At 43.0% G+C, this 25,156-nt stretch overlaps 1 protein-coding gene across 4 annotated transcripts in view; it reads right to left on the minus strand.

The window, feature by feature from the left end:
* Positions 1-10,105: 10,105 nt before the first annotated feature.
* The window catches only part of AMOTL2 (angiomotin like 2), an 84,207-nt gene continuing 69,156 nt past the window's right edge, over positions 10,106-25,156 (minus strand). For 2 of the 4 annotated variants that reach the window (XM_075570276.1, XM_075570274.1), the window contains exons 2-10: positions 21,789-22,607; positions 20,095-20,248; positions 18,330-18,474; positions 17,399-17,491; positions 15,108-15,403; positions 14,342-14,637; positions 13,643-13,830; positions 13,271-13,426; positions 10,106-11,438 (exon numbers count right to left, since the gene is read on the minus strand). In XM_075570276.1, the coding sequence (XP_075426391.1) occupies positions 11,380-11,438; positions 13,271-13,426; positions 13,643-13,830; positions 14,342-14,637; positions 15,108-15,403; positions 17,399-17,491; positions 18,330-18,474; positions 20,095-20,248; positions 21,789-22,477 (2,076 nt within the window). In that variant the 5' untranslated portion in view covers positions 22,478-22,607 and the 3' untranslated portion in view covers positions 10,106-11,379. Of the gene's footprint in view, positions 11,439-13,270; positions 13,427-13,642; positions 13,831-14,341; positions 14,638-15,107; positions 15,404-17,398; positions 17,492-18,329; positions 18,475-20,094; positions 20,249-21,788; positions 22,608-24,058; positions 24,176-25,156 lie in introns of those variants that run through there. The other 2 variants (XM_075570275.1, XM_075570277.1) reach the window with 2 other exon arrangements.

Here is a 25,156-nt window from a genome sequence, read left to right on the forward strand (position 1 = left end):
TGCGCGGTCAGAATGGGGATAAAATCCCCGGAATGTTTAGTCAGTTCTGGGTTTGGTATTTTAATTGCATCAGTTGAGGAATGCCGTTGGACAAGGTGAATAAATACCTTCGTCCCCTCACCCCCTGCAGGGCCTCCACTTCATAGGCCTGTGCGGCTAGCTTAGTATGGCATGCAGGATCCAGAGTATTACCGCAGCAGTACCTGAGTATACAATGTGGATTCCAGAGAATTACCACAACAGTACCCGAGTATGGAGTGTGTGAGGTCCACAAAATCCACAATATTATCACATCAATAAGTGAGTGGAGTGTGAGATCCAGTGTATTACCATAGGGCAAGGTGCGCAAACCCGGGGGCGCTAGATTTTCTGGGTGGGCGCAGCAGTATTAGAGGTCCCGCGCTCTCCCCCAAGGCATTTAAATTAAATGCCGGGGGACCGCGCAAGGCCTCTATAACACACTTACCTTACCTTCCAGCGACGCGTCATCATGGTAACCCAGTGACGGGGTCACATGACATCATGTTACCATGGCAATGTGTCGTCACATGACCCTGCGCGTCATTTGACGCTGGGGCCGAGCAGTGGGGGTTGGGGGGAGGGCCGAGCCGCAGAGGAGAGCAGGCAGTGGTGCGCAGGGGGAAAAGTTTGCACACCCCTGCGCATAGAGTATTCACCAGGCTATAGTGTATGAGATTCAGAGTATATCCCTCCCTCCTTTCTGTCCCACATCCCCCCTCTCCTCATTTCTCTCACACCTCTCCCTCTTTTCTCTCTTCCTTCCTATTCCTGCCTCTTTATCTTTTCCTTCCTTTGGAGTTCACACTGTCCAACTTTTTTCTCCTCTCCCTCTCCACGTGGAGGTCATCTGTCGCCCACCTACCTCTACTCATCTCTTCACCCTTCTGTCTTTCTCTAACACTTTGAGTCCTGGGTCTCCTTTCTCTCCTCCGACTCCCCTTCTCTGCTCCTTGGGGACTTCAACTTCCATATTGATAACCCCTCTCTCCCTTGGGCTTTCCGTTTGCTCTCTCTAACCTTTTCTTTTGGCCTTCACCAATGGACGGCACAGCCAGCACCCACAAGGATGGACCTGGTTTTCACAAAAAACTTTTCTCTCTCTGATTTCTCGTTTCCCCCTTTTCTCTCAATGACCATCATCTACTCTAATTTTCTCTCTCACACTTCTCCCCCTCCATCTACTTGTCTCTGCAGAGACCTGTACTCTGTCAATCTACCGGCTCATGATTCAATTTGCCCGCCTCACTCTCTTCTTTCTGCTCCAGACTCTGACAACCTGGTCATTAACTACAAATCTGCCCTAGCCTCCCCTCTTTATCTACATGCCTCTCCTTTTCTCGCCTTCTAACCCCAGACCCTGGCTAAAGTTCTGACACACGCATGCGCCGTTCCTGCACTCGTTCCTGTGAAAGCCTCTGGAGGAAATCTCATACAGATGCAGACTTCCTTCACTTCAAATGTATCCTATCCTGTTTCAACTCTGCACTCTCCCAGGCTAAACTAACCTACTTTTCGTCCCTCATCAACACTCACAAGTCTAACCCATGCTGCCTCTTCTCTGTATTTGAATCTACACTCCAGGGGCGCGCAAAGTGGGGGGCGCGACAGAATTTACGGGGGGGGGGGGGGCGTGGCGGTTACTATTCAGTGCGAGGCCTCTGTAAATTCACTTACTAGGCCTCGCGTCCATGCGTCTCCATGGCGACGGGCGTCAAATGACACCGTGGGGTCATGTGATGTGATGTCACATGACGCTGTGGCATCATTTGATGCCCATCGCCATTGTAATGTGGCGTCAAATGACACCACGTGTCACGTGACGTTACGTCACATAACCCTGTGGCGTTATTTGACGCCACATTCAAGGTAAGGGGATGCGACCCAGGGGCAGAGCAGGCAGGGGGGCGCAGCCGAGGAAGTTTGAGCACCCCGGCTGTACTCAGACCACCGTTAATTACCTGTTTGTCTTCCTCCATTTCACCTCAGGACTTTGCTGACTATTTCAAGACAGAGGTGGATTCCATTCGGCAAGGCATCCCCTCTGCATCCACCTCATATCCTACACCTTTTCCTAACTCTCCTCCTGCCTTCCTTGACTCTTTTTTCTCTGTCACATAGGACGCGTGGCTGCTGATCACCTCCGTCCCCTCTACCACTTGCCCTCTTGACCCCATTCCCTCCCATCTCCTCAAACCTCTTTCTCCTACTCTAATACCTAGACTCACACATATTTTTAACTACTCCCTCTACTCTGGTACCTTTCCCTCCTCCTTCAAGCATGCATCAGTTATACCCTTACTCAAAAACAGCAAGCTTTACCCTACCTGTCTCTCTAATTATCGCCCTGTCTCCTTTCTGCCTTTTGCCTCTAAACTCCTTGAACACTTTGTATTCTCTAGCTTGCTCCATTTTGTCACCACCTAGTCTCTCCGACATCCTCTGTTTTTTTGCACTGCTCATTCCATCGAAACAGTCCTCATAAAAATAACTAATGACCTCAATGCTACCAAAAACAAAGGTCATTAGACTATGCTCATATTACTCGACCCCTCTGCAGCCTTTGATACTGTGGACCACCCTCATCTCCTTCACATGCTCCATACTCTTGGTATCCGCAACAGAGCTCTATTCTGGATTTCCTCTCTACCATTTCCATCATACTTTTAAGTATTTCATTCGCTAACACTTGTTCTTCTGTTGATCTCAGAGGGGGGTACCCCAGGGCTTTGTCCTGGGACCTCTTATCTTTTCTCTTAAAACACTCTCTAGGTGACCTTATCACATCTCTTGGGTTCAAATATCAACTCTATGCTGATGACACACAAATTTACATTTCAACCCGACCTTACATCTGCTGTACAGAAGTCTCTGAATGTCTCTCAGCTATACATCCCGGATGACCCTCCTCCAACTCAAACTTAACATGTAAAAGATGGAGCTTCTAATACTTCCTCCCAAGTCTGGCCAATCTTCCCCCTTCTACATTATTATTTGCAGTACTATTATACACCCAGTATCACAAGCAAGCTGCCAAGGTGTTACATTTGATTCCTTCCTCACATTCTCCTCTTATATTCACAATGTAGCTAAAACCTGTAGTTTCTTCCTCCATGGCATTTCAAAGATACGTCCTTTCCTCTGTCGCTCTACTGCTAAAACGCTAACGCAGGCCCTTATTCACTCCCGTCTCGACTATTGTAATCTTCTCCTGTCTGGCCTTCCTGCCTCTCACCAGTCTTCCCTACAATCTATCCTAAACGCAGCTGCTAGAATCACTTTACTCTGTCATAAATCTGTTTTAGCGTCTCTTCTGCAGTAATCCCTCTCCTGGCTTCCATTTAAACTCTGTGTCACTTACAAAATCCTCCTCTCTTTTAAGGCTATGCACTCTACTGCCCCTCATGTCTCAGCCCTAGTTTCTCACTATAAACCTGCCCGACTCTTGCGTTCTGCTAAAAGGGTCATGCTCTGTCTACCCCCTTTGTATCTAAAGCCCTCTCCTGCCTAAAACCATTTTTATTCACGGCCCTACACTTCTGGAATGCCCTTCCCCTCAATATCCGACTGGAACCCTCTCTCTCCACCTTTAGAACCTTTCTTAAAACACACCTCTTTAACGAAGCATATGCATAGGACCGCTGGCTGATACTATACATCTCATATGCACTGACCTTGGCCCCTTGCAGACGCACTTATCAGAACACCCTCCTACTATCTCTCTAAGTTCTCCCCACTTACCACTTAGATTGTAAGCTTTTCATGCAATGAAATAATGCAATACAATAGATGTTAAGTTTATTTATAGAGTCAGATTCATCACACCAACCCTGTGGTGTAGCAGCTAGAGAATTTTTTTATTCAAATGGAAAGCTGCGCACATGGACGTAGCCTGATGAAGCAGGTAGAGGAGAGAGCTGCAGATGCCGGGTAAGTCCTCGATGACCTTGGTGGCCATTTCACAATCACGATTATAACGCGATCCCGGTTATAACACGGTCTCATTATGTGGACCCCGAGCACCGCGTTATAACGGGGTTCAGCTGTACTGTATGTGTTATAATCTTATGTCACATGTATTACTGCTGTAAAATGCTATGTACCTGGATGGTGCAATATAAATAAAGATATACTTTACATACATACATCCCCCTCTCTTCTTCCTCTCAAATCCCCTCTCCCTCCTTTATCTCTCACATCCCCTCCTCACCCTAATTTCTACCTGACATCTCCTCTCCTTAAAAACGAGAGGTAACTCTCAATGTATTACTTCCTGGTAAAACATTTGTATAAATAAATAATCTCCCTTTCTCCCATCCACTTCCCCAATTTTCTCTCTCAAATCCCCCCTTCTCCTACTTTAGCTCTAAAATTCCTCTCCCTCCTACACACACCTTTCTCCCCCAACCCCCTCTACCTCAATTCTCACATCTCCCTCTCATTCCTTCCTATCTTACATACACTCTCCCTCCTTTCTCTCATATCCCCCCCTCTCCCGCCTTCCTCTCTCTTCCCCTTCTCCCTCCTTTCTCTGTCTCTCACAACCCCCCTCTACCTCCTTCCTTCTTGCCTGTACACACAGAGATCCTTTCTCAATCAACTTTATCATGCAAGCCCTGCACCATTTTAGCCGCTTGTCTAAAAAAAAAAAAAGTAGGAACACAATACTGCTATTAATAGCTAATTCCTCACTGGGTTATTACCCAGAACGTACAAAAACCCGGTTAAATATAATTACATATTAAAGCATGTCTACTATAGGGGGGGGAAGGGTTTTCCAGTTGAATGACACATTCCATTTGCAGTGGATAGACTTGTACACAGAGAAAGGAACACGCAGATACCTACAGCAAGAGCAGCCAGACAGAAATAGGGAGATAGGGAGCAGAAATAAAAGGAAGAGAGACAGACGAGAGGGTGAATGTAGATTTCGTAGACGGGGAAGGGCGCAGGGTGAGGAATGCGTAAACACTTCTCAGCATATTTGTTCACTAATAGCTCCTGTGATTATGAAAGGTTGGAATTTTTTCTCTCTCGTTTTGTCCCATGCTTAAGCTGCAAAAACTCAGACAGGAGTTTGCATGTCACAGTGTACACCATCTCTTTCCCCACAGCCAATATCCTTTTGGAATTTATAAAAGCCTGAGTGATATGAATAAATGAAGGTTTTTCAAGGGGGGTGGGGGGGGAAACACTTAGGGCCTCATTCAGAGAGGGTTGATAAAAAATATCGCCAGGGTATTTAAAATGCCTTTTTTTTGGGTGTTGCTATCACGGTATTCAGAAAGGCTCGAATACCAGTGATAGCAAAATTCCCAAAACGGGCGAGTTTCTGCCAGCGAGAGCATCGAGCCTCTGAAAAGGCCTAAACCGGCGATTCATTTCTGCTGCAGAGAGAGCAGCTCTGAGAGAGTCGCCTCTCCCAGCTGAAATGTCGCCCGAAAATTATTTATTTAAATATACATTTCTTTAATAGTGTAGATGTGCAGGGGGTCTCCGGAGCTGAACCACATTGATTTTATGTCCGGGGACCCCCTGCTTCCCGAGATACAGGCACCTTTATGGGGTACCGGTATCTCCTATGCAAGGAAATGTCCCGGTCACGTGACGCGGGACATTTCAATGCAGAGGGATACCGGCACCCCATAAAGGTGCCTGTATCTCGGGAAGCAGGGGGTCCTCGGACATAAAACCAACGTGGTTCAGCTCCGGAGACCCCCGGCATCAATCCCAGGCAGAAAAAGGGCCTGATTTTTTCTAAGTCCCGACACATCGCAGCTCATCGAGGCCATCTCCCCACCAATTTACCTACCTTGAGGTGTATTGGATTTGGGGAGAAGAACGTCTTTTAGGGCTGCGATAGGCTGCGATAGGCCGCGACAGCCGACTCGTGGGTATCTGAATCGCGCGAGTTTATGATCCTTCAGAAAATGGTCGATAAGTGGCTGATCGCCGCTCAATTGGCGAGTTTCTTTTGGTGATAAAATTTTGCGTCGATACAGGCCGTTATCGAGCACTTATCGAGGCTTTCTGAATACGAGTAGCCATTTTGGTCGATAAGTGCTCGATAAGGGCCTTATCGAGGCTTTCTGAATGAGGCCCTTAAAGTTATCCATATCTGGGATTCTGTTTATTAATAGCTTTGCAGAGAGGTCTTTAGATTAATTCATTTTCAACAGAGTAAAATGTGTTTGATGTGGATTTGTTTGTACAGTGTACATGTACATACCTTTATTTTCTTATATATCAGGTCTGAATAAATAAGACAGATGCTACGTGGCCTTAATAGAACCTAATAGAACACACGTTTACGTTTCAAGCTCTATAGAACTGCTCCATTTGCTTCCTATAATCCCTCCATATAACTCCCCATATTGCTCCATATAACCGCTCCCTATAACTCCTCCGATTGCTCCATATAACTCCTCCTATTGGTCCCTATAACTCCTCCTATTGCCCCATATAACCGCTCCTTATAACTCCTACTATTGCTCCATATTACCGCTACCTATAACTCCTCCAGGATGGGCTGCAGGTAAGCTCCTGCAGGGGAGCCAGGATGGCCTTAGACCCAGGAGTTGGTGGCTTTGAGGTGGAAATAGAAGTAGGAGAGGCCGCAGGCTGCAGCAGGGGTATAGTCCTTGGGGAGCCTGGTTGCAAGTTACAGGAAAGTTTGGAGAAAAAGGAAAGGGCAGAACAGAATCTGATTAAGAAAGAAGAGAATCAAGCTTTATTGCAGCGGTATAACAGTAAGAAGGCAGAGTTAGAAGAAAACATTAAATTAAAGAAATGTCGTGGTTCTGAGAGAGATGTGCACAAGAAGCAAATACATTGTCAGCGTGACGAATAAAACCGACTGGAAGGCGAGATTGCTGAAATAGCAGTGGATCCAGTCAAACAGAAACTTTCCCTTTTGAAAACAATTGAAATGCAAACCCACAGTGCAGAGTGGGGCGCAGAGCAAAGTGCAGAGCAAAATGCAGAGCAAGGCGCTGATTCATGTTGTGGAACAAGAAGCAAGAACCCCAGTAAGAGTCACATTAAAAGCTCTCAAGAAAAGATACGTTTGGAGATGCCTAAAAGAAGTGGGAGAGAAACGAAATCCCAGAACAAGTCTGTGAAGCCTAAAGATAAAACAGAGAACCTATCCCAGGAAAACTCTGACTCAGATCCTGACAGTTTAAATCAATCAACTGTCAAGAAAACCCTAAAGGGTAAAGCTGCTAAAGAAAGGAAAGCAAAGGACCGGCGGCTAAAGGTTTCTACAGGAGAAGGTAACAGCTCTGAAATAGGGTCCAAAGACTTCAGGAAAGGGGACTCACCTCAGGGTATATCAGACTGTGAGCAAGGATCTGTTCCAGAGCTTCCAGCATCCCAGGGGTTAATAGCAGAAGCAGCAGAAGATTCGGTTAAAAGCCCATTGCATGCAAAGAAAGCAGCAGACACCTGTGATGTTAGGTTATCTCAGACTCCCACACTGGGAGAAGTTAAATAAATTACAAAGAACTCTGGAGAGCAGCAAAAATGGAATCTAGAAACTTTGGGAGGACATCAGGTGTAAATGGAGTTTGTACCTGAGAGCAGTGAGCCAGAGAACCCATGCTCATCTGGACTTACAGAACCATCCCCCTGCTTATTAGCAGGTCCTGTGATTCAGAACCCTCAGAGGGGAGAACAGCAGGTGGTAATTAGCAGCAATGGAGACAGCATTAACTCTGTAGTGCCTGGGAGTGAAATGAAGGTTGCAGAGACTGAAATTGCTGCTCCTATGCAGATAGTTCCTGATAATAGAGTGGCCCAATCAGAAGATGGGGTAAAGCAAAGTAATGTTATTAAAGTAACCCCAGTTTATACAGCACATCATTCAGCCTGGAGCGGGAGGTCATTTGTAAGCGCTGTGGCCAGAAATGCTCAATCTTTGAAAAGGAGAAATGTGGTAATGTTGAGGTATAAAGACGGAGAAGAGATGAACCCTGACAGGATTATTATTGGAAGACATCTATTAAAAGAAGAGGAGTACACAAAGCGCAAGAACTCCTCTCGTGGATGGATGGTGGTTCACAGGAATCAGATCAACATGTATTAAGAGAAAAGAGAAAGATCATAGTACAATACAGTTTAATAAACAAACGATTAGAGCAGTGAGCTCCAGTACACTCACATGCTCCACGATAAAAAACAGCGGTGTAACCAACTCAGGGTTTTGGAGCGACGCCAATAATACAGCTGTACACGACTCCTCTAGACAGAGTCTATCTCTTCCGCATCCGAACAGCGTCTGACGTCACGGAACTTCCTCAGCTATCCTCCAATGGTAAGGGAGGTGGCGGGCTTCGTGGTCAGCGTCAGTGGCAATGTGGTAGTCTTACGATGGAAAATCAGCTGTTTAGCAGGGAACCTCAATGGCTCCACACGGCTCACGGATCTCTGCGCAGTTTTCAGATAACCCTACGCGTTTCATCCGTGAACTTTTTTTTGCACCATCTATTAAAAGAATCCTTGGACTTCAGAGCAGATGAAATGTATGCACTTATCCATGTTCCAGACTCTTGTGAGTATGATGTCAGCTTTAAGAGACCTCAAGCTTTGGACTATTTCTGGACAAGATATGAGAGTATAAAAACACTGAATTATGGAAGTCCTTTGTAGCTATTCCTGTGTGTAAACCGGAAATAAAGTCTGTAACAATTCTCTTCAGACACGAGTCAGTCCCTATATCAGATATTCTGATATGGCTTGGCAGACAATGTGAAGTACTGGCTCCACCTACAAGAATCATGGATGAAGAGGACATCTGGATAGGAGGCTGGAAAGTGCAAGTCAAACTTTGGCGACATGGCAATGTTACAAAACATCTGCCCAACTCTTTCTTCATTGGAAGAGAAAAAGGAAACTGTTTTTACTATGGTCAGCCAACCTTGTGCCATAGATGTGGTTCAGCCAGACACTTAAGTATTATATGTGATGTGCTAAAGTGCAACTTGTGCCAGTCCTTGGGCCACGAGAGGGCAAATTGTACAAAGATTAAATGTAATTTATGTGGTAAATTTGGACATTCCTTTCAGAGTTGTGCAGAAGCATGGCATAATATTTCAGGAATATGGGAGCAGGAAGTGGATTTTGAAGACAATGAAGCACTTTTTGTGTGGCTAAATTTTTTTGTTTATAAATGAATCCTTTAATGGTAGCAGCTATTAATGTGGCAGTTAAGGCTATTATTTAGTTTCAATTAAAATGTATAACGTACATGGGACCGGAGCATATATGTAAAGCGAAAATGTACTTAAAGTGAAGCACTACCATTTTTCCACTTATCGATGCATGTACTGTACTGCAATCGTCGTATACATGCATAACTGTTGTAAATACCGCATTTGAAACAGGCTCTATAGTCTCCCCGCTTGCGCACAGCTTCAGTACAGGTAGGGAGCTGCGATTGCTGTTCAGGACGTGCTGACAGGCGCATGCGCGAGCTGCCATTTGACTATTGGGCGATATGTCCTTACTCGCGAGTGTACTTAAACTGAGTGTCCTTAAACCGGGGTTTTCTGTAGTGTAAGTTCATACATAATGGGAAGTTTCTGTTTGTAAATTGTTCTATGAAATGTAATGCTGGAAACATTTTTTCAATAAAAAAAAAAGAATTCCTCCTATTGCTCCATATAACTGCTCCCTATAACTCCTCCCATTGCTTCATATAACTTCTCCCTATAACTCTTCTTTTTGCTACATATAACTCCTCCTATTACTCCCTATAACTCTTCCTATTGCTCCATATACCCGCTCCCAATAACTCCTTCTATTGCCCATATAATCGCCCCCCTATAACTTCTCATATTGTACTACACAACAAATCACTTATCGCAAGTAGCCCAATAAGATGAATTCAATCACTCAGAGTTAATTTAATGTCAACATGTTGTATCATGACAAAGTCCACAAAATATTTAGCTTTAAAATATATGGGTTCACTAGGTGTATAAGCGATACTGGAATACAGTTTCCTCCCGTTCTTAGTGAAGACACACATTTTAGCATCTTTGGTGGAGCTGTTGCGTATGTATAAACAAACGAATTACCACTGCAATTATTTCTTTTGAAATTTATTTAGTTTTGTACTTAAAATAACAATACTCCGGGGTCTGCAACAGCAGCGCCAGACACATCAAGGCAGCATATAATAAAGCAGAATAATATTAAGAAAAAACAGCCACGCTTACATTTTTAAATACTTTCGATAACTTAAGTACACTCACAAAAAAAAAAAAAACAGATTCATACGTCTTTGGAATAAAACTCAGAACTTCACAGCGCAGAGGCGGAAATAAAATACCGAAAAATATATTACATTTCTAAAGAAAGAGGGCAACCTTTTTTTCTCTTCTTTTAAAATTGCTTGATACAATTTTCTGTTGATCTCGTTTTGTAAACAATGCACAAGAATGGAGTTGTGAATTAACCACCATTGACCTGCAACAGCAGTTAAATGAGCGAGTGGAGGGGGGGAGAGGGGAGGAATTTTAACAATATACAATAAATACGGCACAGGACTTCTGGGGTGTAATTGTGAATGGGATCAAATAACTAGCTATCTCGGAAAGTAGCTAATGACGGTCACTGAGATCGATCCATCAAAAATGCTTTGCATGTGAAGTAACCCAATATCCTACATCTATGGCGGATCCCAGTGTCCTTAAGGATTTTTGCCATAATAGTTTGTGGAAAGCCAGAAATGCAGGGGGAGAAATGAGTCAGTTGCATAAATATGCAGGGAAGGAGGAATTTACAAAAATAAACACAAAAATATTTACATAAAAAATGCTCAGGACAAGAGTCCGGTAATAATTCATTACTTCCCTCCCCAACAGTTTTCTGTAGGTCTCTGTAGCAGCAAAAGGTGTTGGCCCTTGGCTGTTTCAAAGCCAAAAGTGGACTTTCTTCTGCTTCCCATGGAAAATAAGTGTCTGTCTCTTTTTAAGGAGGCTTAAATCAGGGACCTGGAGGTGGGCTGCATTTGAGATCCTGATGTCCCTTCACCATGGTGGGCAATCATGTCAATTGAAGTCCACAAGAGTCAACATTAGATGGGTGTGAACTTGGAATAGAGAAGTTCTCATAGTTCTTAGATGTCTCAATTTACAATTGCAGCTCAAACTCATGGACAATATAAATTCAACACAAACTCCAGCCACGTCCTACATTCGAACACTTTCCGCATCAAACAGCCTGTTGATTTCAGCTCAATGAGAGCTGTGAGCTCCATAAACACTGGGCCCATACGTAGCATCATCTTCTTGACCAGATGCAAATTCGTCTTTGCCTCTCTGAAGGTTGAGGGGTTTTGTCCAGTCAAATGCCGGCTCAGATAAGAATCTCTACCATTTCGGAAAGGTTTAGGCTTTTGGATGAAGCCAAGGTTTCTGTAAGAAGCAGAAGAGACACAAGGGTAAACTCCAATACTTAAAAGAAAACTCCACTCTTCACCAATAAACTGTATATTGTTTGGGGTCTATTTATATAAAAGAAATAAAAAACACAAAAAAACGCACAAATTATTAAAGGAGGGTCCAGCAATCTATTGTGTTTGCACTGAATGAGTTAAAGCACATGACAATAACAAGAGAGGTTACTGTATCTTATTCTGCTTGAATGAGGAATGTGAGGTTTAAGAGATATGATAGTAATTAAAATGACAACATCTGCAGTTCATGTGCTATTCACCCTCATTCTATAATAGCTGAAATGCCAGTGAGTGAAACAGACTGCACAGTAAAAGCCATTCAGAGACATTCACTGCATATTCTGTAGGACACACAGCACATTGGCTATGCATGACTGGACCATAGATCTAGTTTTTCCTATGCAAGGAAGTGATTCCATTCACTTTGATTCACCCTCGTGACAATCTATTAAATAGAGGAGTGGTGAGACAAGCAGCACGTGAACACACAAGTCAATATGTGTATACATGAACGATGCGGACCAAATCCTACACAATGGACTGTAACATGGAAACGGTAAAGGCACAGGGTCCATGTCTTTGCTGCGTAGACATCGTGTTTCTCATTGATAGAGAGATCCGACACACTCTACGCTTTTTAGTGCTACGTTTTGTCTATCTGAACATCTTAAAAGAGAGCGCAGTATATTGGGTCAGACCAGTCTGTTTTCATTGGCTGTTTCACTCAAGGGGGAAGGGGAAGTAGATTCAAAGCGAGGACATTCCTTGCATGCCTGTGGGTTTGGATGGTCAGCAGATGCATAGTTTCCTCGCAGCACAAAACAAGTAGTGTGGTTAACATTCAGTGCGGATTGAGCAACAAGAGTACTGGGGAAGTGATGTACTCTCTGGGAAGTGTGAGACATCAGAGGACTGTGGCTAAATCTGAGCACTCTGTATACCACTGATCTATTCTGGGAAAACGTAAGGTTGCAAAAGTGTGTAATACGCGAGCAGCGAGATGGGAAGCCCCCCATTCAAACAACACAAGATGTGCTTGCAAGATGTGTTAAGGTATTTCAAGGGGTGACCAGACAACCTTCTCAACGCCAACTACGTGTTTCGCAACAAGACAAGCACCTACAGCTATCAGGGTTGTAAGGCTGTTGGTTCTATTTGGGGCGTTTGAGAGCTTTTTGTCTTCCAAACATAAGCACTGCTCCCTTCCCCCTTCCCTCTCAGCTTCTTGGCCTCACACCTGCATTCTGTTCCCAGCTGCATAGCTGAGATTCATTGGGATTAGTCATCACTAGGGGAGGCCAAGCCTTGGCAGGGATTGCTAGAGGAGAAAGCTCTCAGCTATGCAGTACACAGCACGGGCTCAGCCTGGGGGAGGGGAGGTGATAGAGTGCAGCTTCTGCAGTTGTGAAACTCTGCCATTTCAACCATCTCTTCTCACAAGGAAAAAGAAAGCATCTTCCAGTGATTCTGCATACAAAACACGCAAGCTTTTGGGAACAAAAAGCCTTTGACAAAAGGATTCTGCTTATTAAGCTTGAACATAAGCATACAAAGTCAAGGCTTCATCTATTTAACTTTAACTAAGAATTAAGAATGTTCTTGGTTGTCAGAACATGAAAGGAGTTGACCACAGATACGCAAAGATGCTGCACTCAAGTTAGTCTTCCCACCATTGACTCACTGAAAGCACCAGACCATGCCCCCCGTCATCTTCATGATACATTACTTCCTGGTAAAATATTTAATAAATAAATAAATAAATAATACATAACATTAGCATGAAGGACTCACCTAGCAAGGAGGCTGTATTTCTGTCCAGGGGGGTTTCCGTCACAGTTGTCTGCTCAGCCGCACGCTCTGTTTGGGTGCTCCCATCTTTGCTCCCGTGCTTGGAATGAGTGGGCAAGATGCCGAGGCAGGAAGATGTCAGTTCATCTGATTTCCCTGCTGGAAGGAGAATAGAGACACCTGTTAAAATGGATGTGCATGAGCAGACGCCTCTGACAGGACCATTCAACCGACAAACAAGGTGAACACGAAGCTTAAGTGGTTTGAAAACTGGAGTCAACCCCTTAGCTTGACCATATCCTTCAGTTAGTTCTACATGGGCTGTATGTTTTATATATGATGACCCCCATTTTCTATTATTTATTAATCACTTACTTGTTGCTCCACTAGGGGTGCTGTCAGCCAGACGCTCGCTGGAGGGCGAGTTCTGGGGAGGCCCAGACGGTGTGAAAATGGAGGACACAGACTTGGCGGGTCGGAGAGGCCCCTGGTAAGGTTTGCGTTGATGTAAGACCTTGATCACTGCATCTTTCTCCAGTATCTGAGCGTGAAGAGTCTTGATTCTAGTTAAGAGAAGTGTAACAATTCTCATTATCTGAACAGACAGAGAGCGTTTGATGGACTTGCTAAATCACAGCAGAGACAATAACATCTAGATGATTCCGAATACTAATGTGTTGCAGTTTGTTGTGTCAATCGTGAAACAACATGAATACAATATGAAAATAACACGTTTTCTTGTTTGTGAGCTTTCAACTAAACAAAGGTCTTAATCCCAGCTCATGGAAGTATTATTTCTATATCATTCCAGTAAAAGGCAACATAAATCAACAAAGAATGTAGCTGGGATCATCACAAGTAGTAGACTCTTTATATATCTACGATGTGCTATGGCCCATTTAAGTAGAGGTGGTTACAACTAAACAACAGGAGGTTACCATTGGTCTTAGTGGTCCAGCCACCATTGACTATAAAAAGACCTAAGTGAAGCCTAGAATTACATGACTATCATCCTTAAACGTGGGATGTCACCACCACATCTAGCTGGTGAAGACCAAAGGAGAATGGACGTACCTGTTTTCCATCTCTTGGTGTCTGTGGCTGACCATCAGCAGGTCCTCGTTGAAACTGTTGTTGGGCGAGTGGCGAGGTGAGTGGTTGATGATGGTTGTGTCGCGTTGAGCAGCAGCAGTTGCTGCAGCATCCATTGCAAACTGGCGCATAGTACGTTCCTCTAAATACTTCTGCTCCCACTTAGTCATGTCAGCCTCCAGGGCCAGGATCCGCTCCTCCTTCTCACTGAGATGTTCAGAGAGCACTGGGACAGTGAGCTCTGGAGAGAGGCCCCCACTCTTTGCCAACGGTTGCCTCTGTTTTGAAAGATATACTGGGGTGAGCTTTGTTCCTGTTTCTACCCAACGATTTAATGAGACTACTAACAACATTTAAAATACTGGAGGAATCGAGATCTACCAGCTACAAAACTGGTTTTAAAACAAGGGCACAAACAGCGCCAGATTCATTAGTGGAATTATTTTCCGTGGTGCATTTCTTTTGCATTATGTGCATCCCAGTTTTATAAAGAGACTATTATGAATAAACCACATTCATGCACAATATCAACAGGAGGTTATGTGGCAAAATGGTCCAAAAAACATCAGCAGATTAAATTAGAAATAAAATCCCATTGCTTTCAATTTTTTTGCTTTGATAAATTCTGGTGCTGTTTTTACATCCAGGAGATCCCCGAAGTGGCCAAGGCAGGTCTCAAACCCACATGTCTTCTTCCAGCTTCACCAACAATGTTTTGGACAAACCAATGCATCTCATTGTTCCTCACCTGCTGAGCCCGCAGAGTCTTCAGCTCCTGCTCCAGCCGTGTGCGCAGACGGAGTTCCAGATGCTCCCTTTTCTCACAGGCAGCCTGGAGCTGGCTTAGAGCCTGCTGTAGCCTCTCCACCTTCTCCACGTACGCACGCTTCTTGCGTAGCTCGTCCTCGGTACGTGCCGCCCTGGCTTGTGCATTGCTGAGCGCCTGCTCCAGCAGCTCTGCCCGTCGGCGCTGATCCTCGTTGGCGCTGCGCAGGAGTGTGACCTCCCTCTCCAGATTCTCCCTCTCCTGCTGGTGCTCACGGCCTGGAAGGGGGAAAGCAGACAGTGTGGTTATTACGGGACAAATAACATTTGTCAATCAGAAAATAACTACATAGGTTCTCTATTGCTGCTGCGGGGGTTGGTATAGGGGTTAATGATACTTCCAGTGGTCTAAATCTGATTAGATAAGTGCACGTGCATGTATATGCATATAAAGTCCTTGCAGTAGGTATATATTTTATATGTTTAGTTGGTGGTAAGTGATTGAGGCTGGAAATGAACCCAGAGAATATGTATTCAGGACCAACTTTTCATTTACTATGACTGGATGGACGCCTAAGGTTAAGGTGTTGGTCTTGAATACACAAGATTGTGTGTTTGACTCCAGCCTCAGCCACTTATACTCAGTCTATGGATTGAAATTACGTTTGCTCCCTTGTAATTGGGTAAAATGAATAAGCCTCCTTTCGCCTCTCTGTAACCAGAGATATGGGCCATGAAAATTGTAGGAATTCACATGCAGTGGTTGACCAGAGTTGAATTACCAAAAACAGAGAAGCACCGTATCAATGTCACAGCAGAGTGTGTCTATTATAGGGGTATATTTATCAAAGTTTTCCGACTGCATAAGGGGAAAATCCAAAGCAAAAAAAAACCTAAAGATTTATGAAGTTTGAAAAAAATATCTTTTTTAATGGGATTATTTAAATCCTAGTTCATTGAACACATAAGGTATGCAAAGCTCTGTGCATGTGTAGAAAAGACCCGTGAGCTTTGGAAAGCTCTGTACATGTGAAGAAGAGACCAGTGAGGTTTGGACATCTTTGTCCACATTAGTCTATCCTTGAAGAACTTGCTTGTTCGTCTATTAAAAGGTGTCACAAACAACAACTACGCTACACTTCAGTACACCTCTAATGCTCCACGGAAAGGTTAAGCAAACACTCAGGTTCCCAGGCTTGGAACTGTAAGCTAAATGAGATGACAGCTCCAGGATGTATATCCTGGAAAGACCTGTTCTCTTTCCTAGTGTTTCCGAGCTCCCAAGCATGGGGATATCAGTTATATGCATGAGGTGAAGCTAAAAGGTCTTATCCAACAAAGGTGACTGAAAGTACTGTACTTGGACTATATAGCATGGAGTCACTGTTAGTAAATAGGGGAACCTTACTGCAGTCACAGGAGGTTATTTATCAAAGGCATCTGGATGCAAAACTGGGGCAAAACATTAAAAAAAAGCGCCCCAGATTTACCACTGCTTTATATGGGGATTTTTTCCTCAGTTAAAATCTGGTGCAGTTTTTTTACACCACTTTTACAGCCAGGAGACTCATAATAGACCCCTATGTATTTAGGGCATTTTGTTATTCATATGGTGCCAACAAACAGCACAGGATTTACCATTAAAAAAAAACATCCTATAGCTTCAACCTCAAGTTTTTTCCCTCTCTGAGAAATCTGGTGCTGCTTTTGAATGACCCTTTATCCCACCTTTGTAGTATACATATATCCAAATCGGGCCACGTTTTTCATCAACAAGCAATGATATTTTTTATTTTATTATCCAGGCTCTTTCCGGGTTAACCCATCCACTGCTGAATGGCTGGGTAATGTTAAGCAATGGGACAGCCTGCATGGGGAGGGGTAATGGAGGAGCAGCTACTGGAATTCTAGGAATGCAGGTCACATTGACCTCCAAATTTGTTTGCCAGAGAAAGAAAATTCTTCAGGGAACAGTGAAAGCTTTTAACACAAGACACTCCTCCCTCCTCCTTTTGTAACTGGCTACCCTAAATAAATCAATCCATGCTAATAGCAAATATGTGGCTCTTTTTTTTTTTTATAACAAATTGCATTTCTTCAGTGTCCTCTGAACGGGGAAATCTTTGTCAATCAAGTGTTTTGAAATGTGATAAATTTGGTGGTGTTTTTTGCGCATCGGGGCAGCAGGGAAGACTTTAGTAAGAAGGATTAGTATGTAGTAGTGCGGTTGTATGGTAGTTTTTGCTACGTGCAGGATGTAAAGGTTGAACTTACACTGAGCAAGAAGTTTAGACACAGCACCCTGGCTGTCTTCTCTCTGCTCCGCGCTCTTAGCCGATAACTGTCTGTTAGCAGATTCCAGGCGTTCTACAGACAAATCAATGGGAAATCGATGAGTTTATAAATCGGAGATACAAAGTAACATCATCAATATACCTTCATTTATGCTTATCTCATCCGGTTAGAATGTAGCAAAGGTTGAGCTCCAAGGGTGTAGGATTTTTTTCAACCTAGTCTACAATGTTACCAGGCTGTTTCTCCCAGTCAAAGTGCCATAAAAAAACAAACAGATGTAGTATGGTACCCAATTTCAGGGAATTTTAAACCTTTCAAACTTTGGAGAGCAGCTTTTTTAGCCTTTTACAAAAGTCTATGTAATATTCAATTCATAAAACATTTAAAGGATGTCATTTATCAAAGTCCCACAGCACCACAACTAGATCAAACACGGAAGAAAAACAACATTGATTCCAAAATGTTTTTGCACAATAAAGTTGGTGCAGTTTGTTTGTCAGAAGGTTGCAGTCGGGGTGACTTTGGATGATGACCACTAAAGTGAGAGAGCATTTTTAAAATAAATCCCACACTATACATACAAGTATGCACGCCTTGTCCACCAATACCTTCATTTGGACCTTGTGTTTTAAGGTAATTCCATTGATACTATGTAGACAAGGTATGTAGGATAATAAGCAGTGTCAGAAGGAGTTATAAGAGGTTCATTGTCCCTCTTGTGGTCCTATTGTCTAAGTCTTCTCATTGTACATGGACTTTTATGGTCTTGATGCTTTTAACACACTGGGTCTATTCACTAAAGCCTGATAGCCATTGTCGATAGTTAACGATGATTGATAGCTTACACACTGCAGCTGTATAACAGGAAAGACCCAGGTTTAAAACTGCTTGTATGCCCCTGTCCTCTCACCTCTCAGATCCCGGTTGAAGTCCTGCATGCGTCGCATCTCTCCTTCCATCTTGGTCCTCATGGCTTTCTCCAGGGACTCGCGCTTGGATGATGCTTTCATGAGGCTCTCATAGGCTTCAGAGATACGTTGAATCTCGGTCTCCAGCTGTGAAGGAGGAGCAGGAAGGATCAGTGTCATGTTTAATGGGATCACAGTACCACTACTTCTTATGGTTTTTAAACAGCTTTATATGGCCAGGGAATGCCGTGGGGAAAGTAGGCTGCAATATACTGTACTGGCTTTATATACTGTTTCTGAAGTTTGTTTTTTTTTTTTTAAATCGTTGTAGCTCAGTATATATACTTCAAAGAACTTCAAAAAAAACACTGCCTTTGAAGTGGGTGAATCTAGTCACAGTGTCATCTCCTTGTGCCCTTGGGCAAATAACTTTATCTCCCTGTGCCTCAGACACCAAAATGACATTAAAAGATATATAGAAAAGAATATTATTATTAACATAATGTATATGTACTACTACTTTTAATATGTTTACAAAACAAGTATTTAAAGGGATTTCTTCTTTCTTTTTTTTAAAATCTTCTATCTTCCTTTCCATTTTTAGAGCATAAAACATGCATAATCCTTAATAAACTGAGGGCCTACGATCTTAGACGCTCACAGGATCGCTGATTTTTAAAAATTTTTTAAAGGCACTTGGACTATATCTGTAGACTTTGTGCCACCTGCCTCTTTGGATTACACATTTGCTAAGGGGTTCAATTCACCCTCCCTCCTCCATACCAGCTGAGGCTACTCTAACACAGGCACCTTTTCATCCCTGAACAATGGCTCATTTATGCAACATCAGGTCAGCTCAAGCAGAACACAAGACTAGAGCAACTGTCACTGGCCCCTCAGCTCTACGTGTGCCTTCTAAAGCCCTTTAACAAATGGCTCATGGCTGCCCCATTGTGCAGAAAGCCCTTGCAGCTGTTAAAGGGGAGTCGAGAGAGAAGGAGGGGTGGCAGAAAGTGAAAGGGACAGGGATGACAAAAACGAAAGTGAGAGGGGTAGCCGCCCCCCTCCCAGGCCAGCTGGGTATCCTGCCACAATGACCTGTTTGTTGACAGGCTGCATGGAAGGACTATAATGAGTTTTCCGAGGATTGGGACCAGCCAGGATATTGTAAGAGAAACAGCTGCTGAGGAAGAATTCATAGCTGCAGGGAGGACACCAACAAGATCCCCCACAAATCTGCTGAGACCAATCCATCCACTTAGTAACACGTGTGTGTGAGTTGCAATTAGGGCAAGCACTGGAACTGGCTCTCTAGTATTCCAGTCAGGCTACACTCGAAAAACGTTTAAATATACCCTGAATTACAAAAGACAAGGTAGAGGAGTTTAATGATCGAGTGCTTATGAGAGGGGGAGCGCCCAAAGAGTGAAGAAGTTACGTTGCCAGTTCGCCCACAAAAGTGATGCCCTATAATTGACAAATATTTAAACTTTTTTTTGCCCCCCAGTAGAGTGTCCACATTGCAACCACTGCTGATCATTCTCCTTGCTCTACCCCACCCGGCAGCACAGAGCTGCACACTTCCGAGACTGATCAGAGAAACGGTTTGATGCCGAGCTTCTCTGAGAAGTCTTTTTGAAGTTCAGCGAGAGGTGCGTAGCTGCCATAATGATTTTTCTTTGGAATAAACAACACCATTTTGAAAATCAGTGAACAGGGAACGAACTAGAGAGGAAATAGAACGTATGGTATTAGTGATGCTATTACCTTCTGAATCTTGACAGCTTTCTCACTGTAGTTCTCCAGCTCCCTGCGAAGCTTCTCGTTTTCACGCAAAAGAGCGTCCATCCGAGCCATGTGGGTGCCGGATGTGGTGAAAGATGCCATTGGGTTGTAGTGTAGATTAGGATCCTGCATCACCCTACAGGAGACAAGTAGACACATGGGTTTTAACAAAGCATATATCCACCCTATTACCAAACTCCCCTGTGAGGTGCAATCCCTGATAGCTTACAAAAAAACATTTCAGCAAACAACCTAACAATGACAGTATCCTCCCTTTTGCTGCCAGATTCCAGATATTTTTTTTATTATTTCATGAAAACATGGCCCTTCAAATACTTGTTATTACTTCATAACGCTATAGTCGGAAGTAGAATGTTTTCTATTACTTCACGATCATATAGAATGTTTGTTATTACCTCATAACAATATAGTCTAGCGCAAGACAGAGGGTAAAGGGCAGAGCTTACAGCTGGCTGAGATAAACAAGAGTGTTATCGCCATATAAGGGAAGCTGTACGCCTTGCTAAAAAAATTGTAATTGCAGTGCTATTCTAGATACCAATGCATGGAAGGATGAGGGCCAGAAATATTTTATTTTGCAGGCAGACTCAGAATAATAGATCTTCCTTTCCCGCCAGTGTCCGGATCTCCAGGAATTCAAAATGGCTGTCACAATGGGCTTGGAATTTCCTTTGGAATGAGGGGTCAGGCCCTTAACGCCCCTCTGGCACCAAAGGGGTTACAGGATCTAACAAGGGAGCAAATTGTTTTGTAATGAGACAGAAAATGTTCCTGAGCCATTATCTGCCACCCCACCCCTTGTAAACCAAGCCACTTCCTGTCTCCATTTATCTCTTCCTGTCTGAACAATAAGAGATTGTCGTGGCTCCGCTAACTGAATTTTTCTAGCAAAGAGAGGTCTTAAATTTCAGTGACAACCAGTGTGTAAAGTACCGTTTCTTCTTTACTTCCCCTTTTGAAGAGAGTAATAATAAAATGTAGGTCTTATAAAAAAAAAAAAATGTATTCTACCATTCTTCGAGTGCATGAGCTGTAGCCAAGGATTCTGGGTAATGCCATGTGAGCACACTTTGTAGTTTTGTACTCATTTTAAACATGGATGTTTCCCTAGACAGTTTGCCTGATTATGCATTGTAAAGCTAATAGAGGTTGCAAGGCAGACACAATAAGGTTATGGAGGGTCCAAAAAAGTGGCATAAATCAAAATATATAGGAACATATAATCAATAAGTGTATTCAGTCGTACTTAATACAATCCTGAGGAAGGTCCTGGGGATAGAAACGCTGATTGTAAAACTGACCCTTCTTTTTCATTCACCCTGACGGAAAGCCTATATTTTCTACCTTGTTACTGTGAGAAATTACACGTTATGCTTGGAAATCCCATCTGGATTTTATTGTGACTTCCATTATATCGTTATCGACAACCACATACAAAGACCAATCAATCAATCAATACAGAACGGAGGTATTATACAGTAGCAGAAGAAGGAAATAAATAAGTAATTTTACTCAATCAATGATCTTCTGATAGAAGTTATGGCTCTAACGATAGCGCCACTCCTCAGTCACCCACCACACGTTACAAGCTCTACATTATCCCTACTGTTGTAGGACATTCCGGCCAGATATCTGGTAGAAGGCTCTGTTCTTACCTGACTTCAGGCTGGTGGTATAGAGGAAGTTCCCCAGAATAGCGCCTCTGTTGTGGCGTGTATCCGCTGATGTGCTGCTCTGGGGGTCCATAATTCGGGTACTGCGGAGGTGCCCCTTTGTACTGCACCTCCTCCTCCCGCTGCCCACGAACCGCTACCTGCTGGTAGTGCCTAGAGAGCTGGGGGAAGCTGTGAGAGGAGCTCATGAGGTTTTGTGACTTGGCACCATTGCGTTCCAGTGACATCTGCAGAAGACGTTCACTCAGAGACCTGACATGGCCATGCTTCAGCTCCTTAAGGGACTGGTCCTGCTGATGGGGACAGTGGTCTAGCTGCTGGACGATCTGAGTCGCATAGTACTGAGAGTGGACTTTAGCTTCTTCATAGGTTGGCAGCTCCTCACCCTTGTGCTGAGACTCATAAGCTCTGTACATCGGGTTCTCCAAATAGAAATGGTCACAGTGATACTCCTGCCCCTGAGGTTCCTGCCTTGTGGATGGTGCCATCTGCCCCTCCTCTTGGTTGAGACTTTCCAGGGACGACCTCGGACTTCCGCCGCCACCTCCGGCCCGCAGAGCCTGTTGCTGGATGGCCAGTAATGTACGGTTCTCACTGAGATTCCCGTATCTCAGCTGCTCCTGAATGAGGCGGTGAAGAACCGTTCCAGACGAGTCCTCCGCTGTCCTCATCCTCACCCGGAAAAAAGAAATCCCAGAAAGAAAAAAAATGAAGGGAAAAAAATAGTTCCCCTTACAAAATGAAACACTGGATAATCCTTCCCCGAATCTTCAGCTGGTCTAAGGGACTGTTGGGCAGAGCCTGTGGGTGAGAAATTAAAGGGTAGTTATGTTGTCCTAACTCACAATATCACATTTCTCATAGGATTCAATGGCAATGTTGTTGTAATATGTCACAACATACCACAGCAGAGAGAACAATTCAGCCTGCTACATATATACAGATATGTACCCACACTGAATGAGATTATATATATATATATATATATATATATATATATATATATATATATATATATATATATATATATATCCCAATAGGCTGTGGTGGTGCCCACCCATTCTTGGGGAAGATTTCAGCTCCATTCATATGTATATGGCTGGAATTTTCACTGGCAAGGTGAAAATAACTTCACAGCACATTGGTTAAGGGTCTTTGTTGTAATATACGGTACATATAGACAATAGACAACATGAAAGGCTTCCTAGAACATGACTGTAGACAGGAATGCAGAACATGGTGGGTTCTCATTATCTCTGTACTTTCAGACCTAAAGACTCAATGGTTTGACCTCTATGTTAACAGTTTGAAATATTTACACAAAAGGGAGAGCGATGTCTTGAAATAAGGTTTCAAAACCTTATACAGGGTAGTCATACAACATCTATAAAGACATTTCAATCACAGGCTAAATAAATAACCCAAAACGTATATTTCCCCCAAGAACTGCCCTAATAATGTTGATTATCAGTTGAACACTACAGTAACTTTCTTTTCCATTGCTACCTCTCCCTGCAGTAAAGTAAAACATTTGATCAGATTTGGGGGGATGGGGGAGGGATAGGAATGTTCCCCTTACCTCTGTATGTACATATAAGCACAGTATATCTCTGGTATGTCCTGTCCCCCCCCCCTCCTCCCCCCCCCTGTATTGTGGCCCTCCCCTTGAATTCCAGATATCCTAGTTGAAGTTGAACAGACAAAAACACTGCAGTATTACTGGGATTTTCTGTGCGGTCTCTGAGCATGGTTTATAATAAATAGGCAGTACGCTGTTAATAGAGCCTGTACTGTATGTGACATGGTGCATGTGCCATGCTATATCTCCATATGACAATAAGGCATCCCAGCATTTTAGTTTGTATGGCCTGCAAAATGGAGGTTACACACATGTATTCCAACGCCTCAAGTTCCTAGATACAGACCCGTAGGAAACGATGTGATGGTCCTAAGTGACTTGGAGTATCGCTACTTTGTCGTTTTTCATTATTTATTTACAAGCCCAGCAACAACCAGTATTTTAATTTACAACCTCAGTGTCCCACTACTTTCTAATTTACAAACCCCGGAGCACCAGTACTTTTATTTTATTTATCACTGATAATCTTCAAGTTCCACTACCTCCTTACAGTAAAATGTATCTAATTGCATTGAGCCTGTCTCTCCCTCGCCAAGCATAAACAGTGTACACTGCACACCCCAAGATATAGGTAGAATCAATTTCCTGCATTCTGAAATCAAATTTCAAATACCTTTACAGTCGCCTGGAACCCTGGTAGAAGGTTGGTTCACTAAGGACAATCCTGTGTGTTTGCTGCCTTCTAAACAGCCAGAGCTTTTTCCATAGCGTAGGAGCCTTTGGACACCACCTTATAAATATCTGAGCAGTGACATCACCCTGCCTTTTGTGTAGACTGACATTCTTTCTGTATCTCAGCCCTGCCACAACCTTACAAAAGCCTGTTTTCAAAACAAGGACAATAAAACAACCCCAGATGCCTTTAGCATTGCTAGGGTGACCGAACACCTGCAAATATCCCCCTTTCTTTCCCCTGTTAAAGAATGCCAGACCTCTACACTTCTATTAATATCCAGACGCTTTGTAAACAAAATACATTTCCTGTTGCGTTAAAAAATATATATATATATTTTTTTTTAATCTTCTTCTTATGACTGTATATAGAATTTTGCAGTTGTGAGTCCTTGTCCTAAAGAACTCATTTTAGTTGTAAGGGGAAAAATAGTGACTTGCACAAGAAGACAGAGAATTCTGTTCATAAACACAAGGAATTATATCAACAACAGACCCATCCTGTTTATTAATATGAGCAAACCCCTGTGTTAACGAACCAATATGTATACAATTCTGCTTTGATGCTATGGAGGTTTGCTAATATATATATATATATATATATATATATATATATATATATATATATATATATATATATATATATAATTCTCATTGCAGGAATTTGGTATCATTAAATATTTTGTTTTCGCCTAGAAGATTTTGATCCATAAATATATTTATATACAACACATCTGCTCTGTTTGTACAGTATGCGCGTGAAATGTTAATTATAAATACAAATACATTATCTTCTGCATATTACGTGTGTACAACCAGTGATGTAAATAAGAAAATAAGATCATTATCTATCTAAATAGGTTGTCTATATTGATAGAAGAGATAAACATATAAAATATTTAAATGCAAATATATCTGTTGCTAAAAAGGCACATTATAAAAACCAGTACTTCTATGTAAATATTGCTTCATTCTGCATAAAGGCAGTATATACACGTATTTGTATTTAACATTTTTGGGAGCAGGCATATAAAAATAG

Source organism: Ascaphus truei, chromosome 14 (genome assembly GCF_040206685.1).
Source record: "Ascaphus truei isolate aAscTru1 chromosome 14, aAscTru1.hap1, whole genome shotgun sequence".
Classification (NCBI taxonomy): Eukaryota; Metazoa; Chordata; class Amphibia; order Anura; family Ascaphidae; genus Ascaphus; species Ascaphus truei.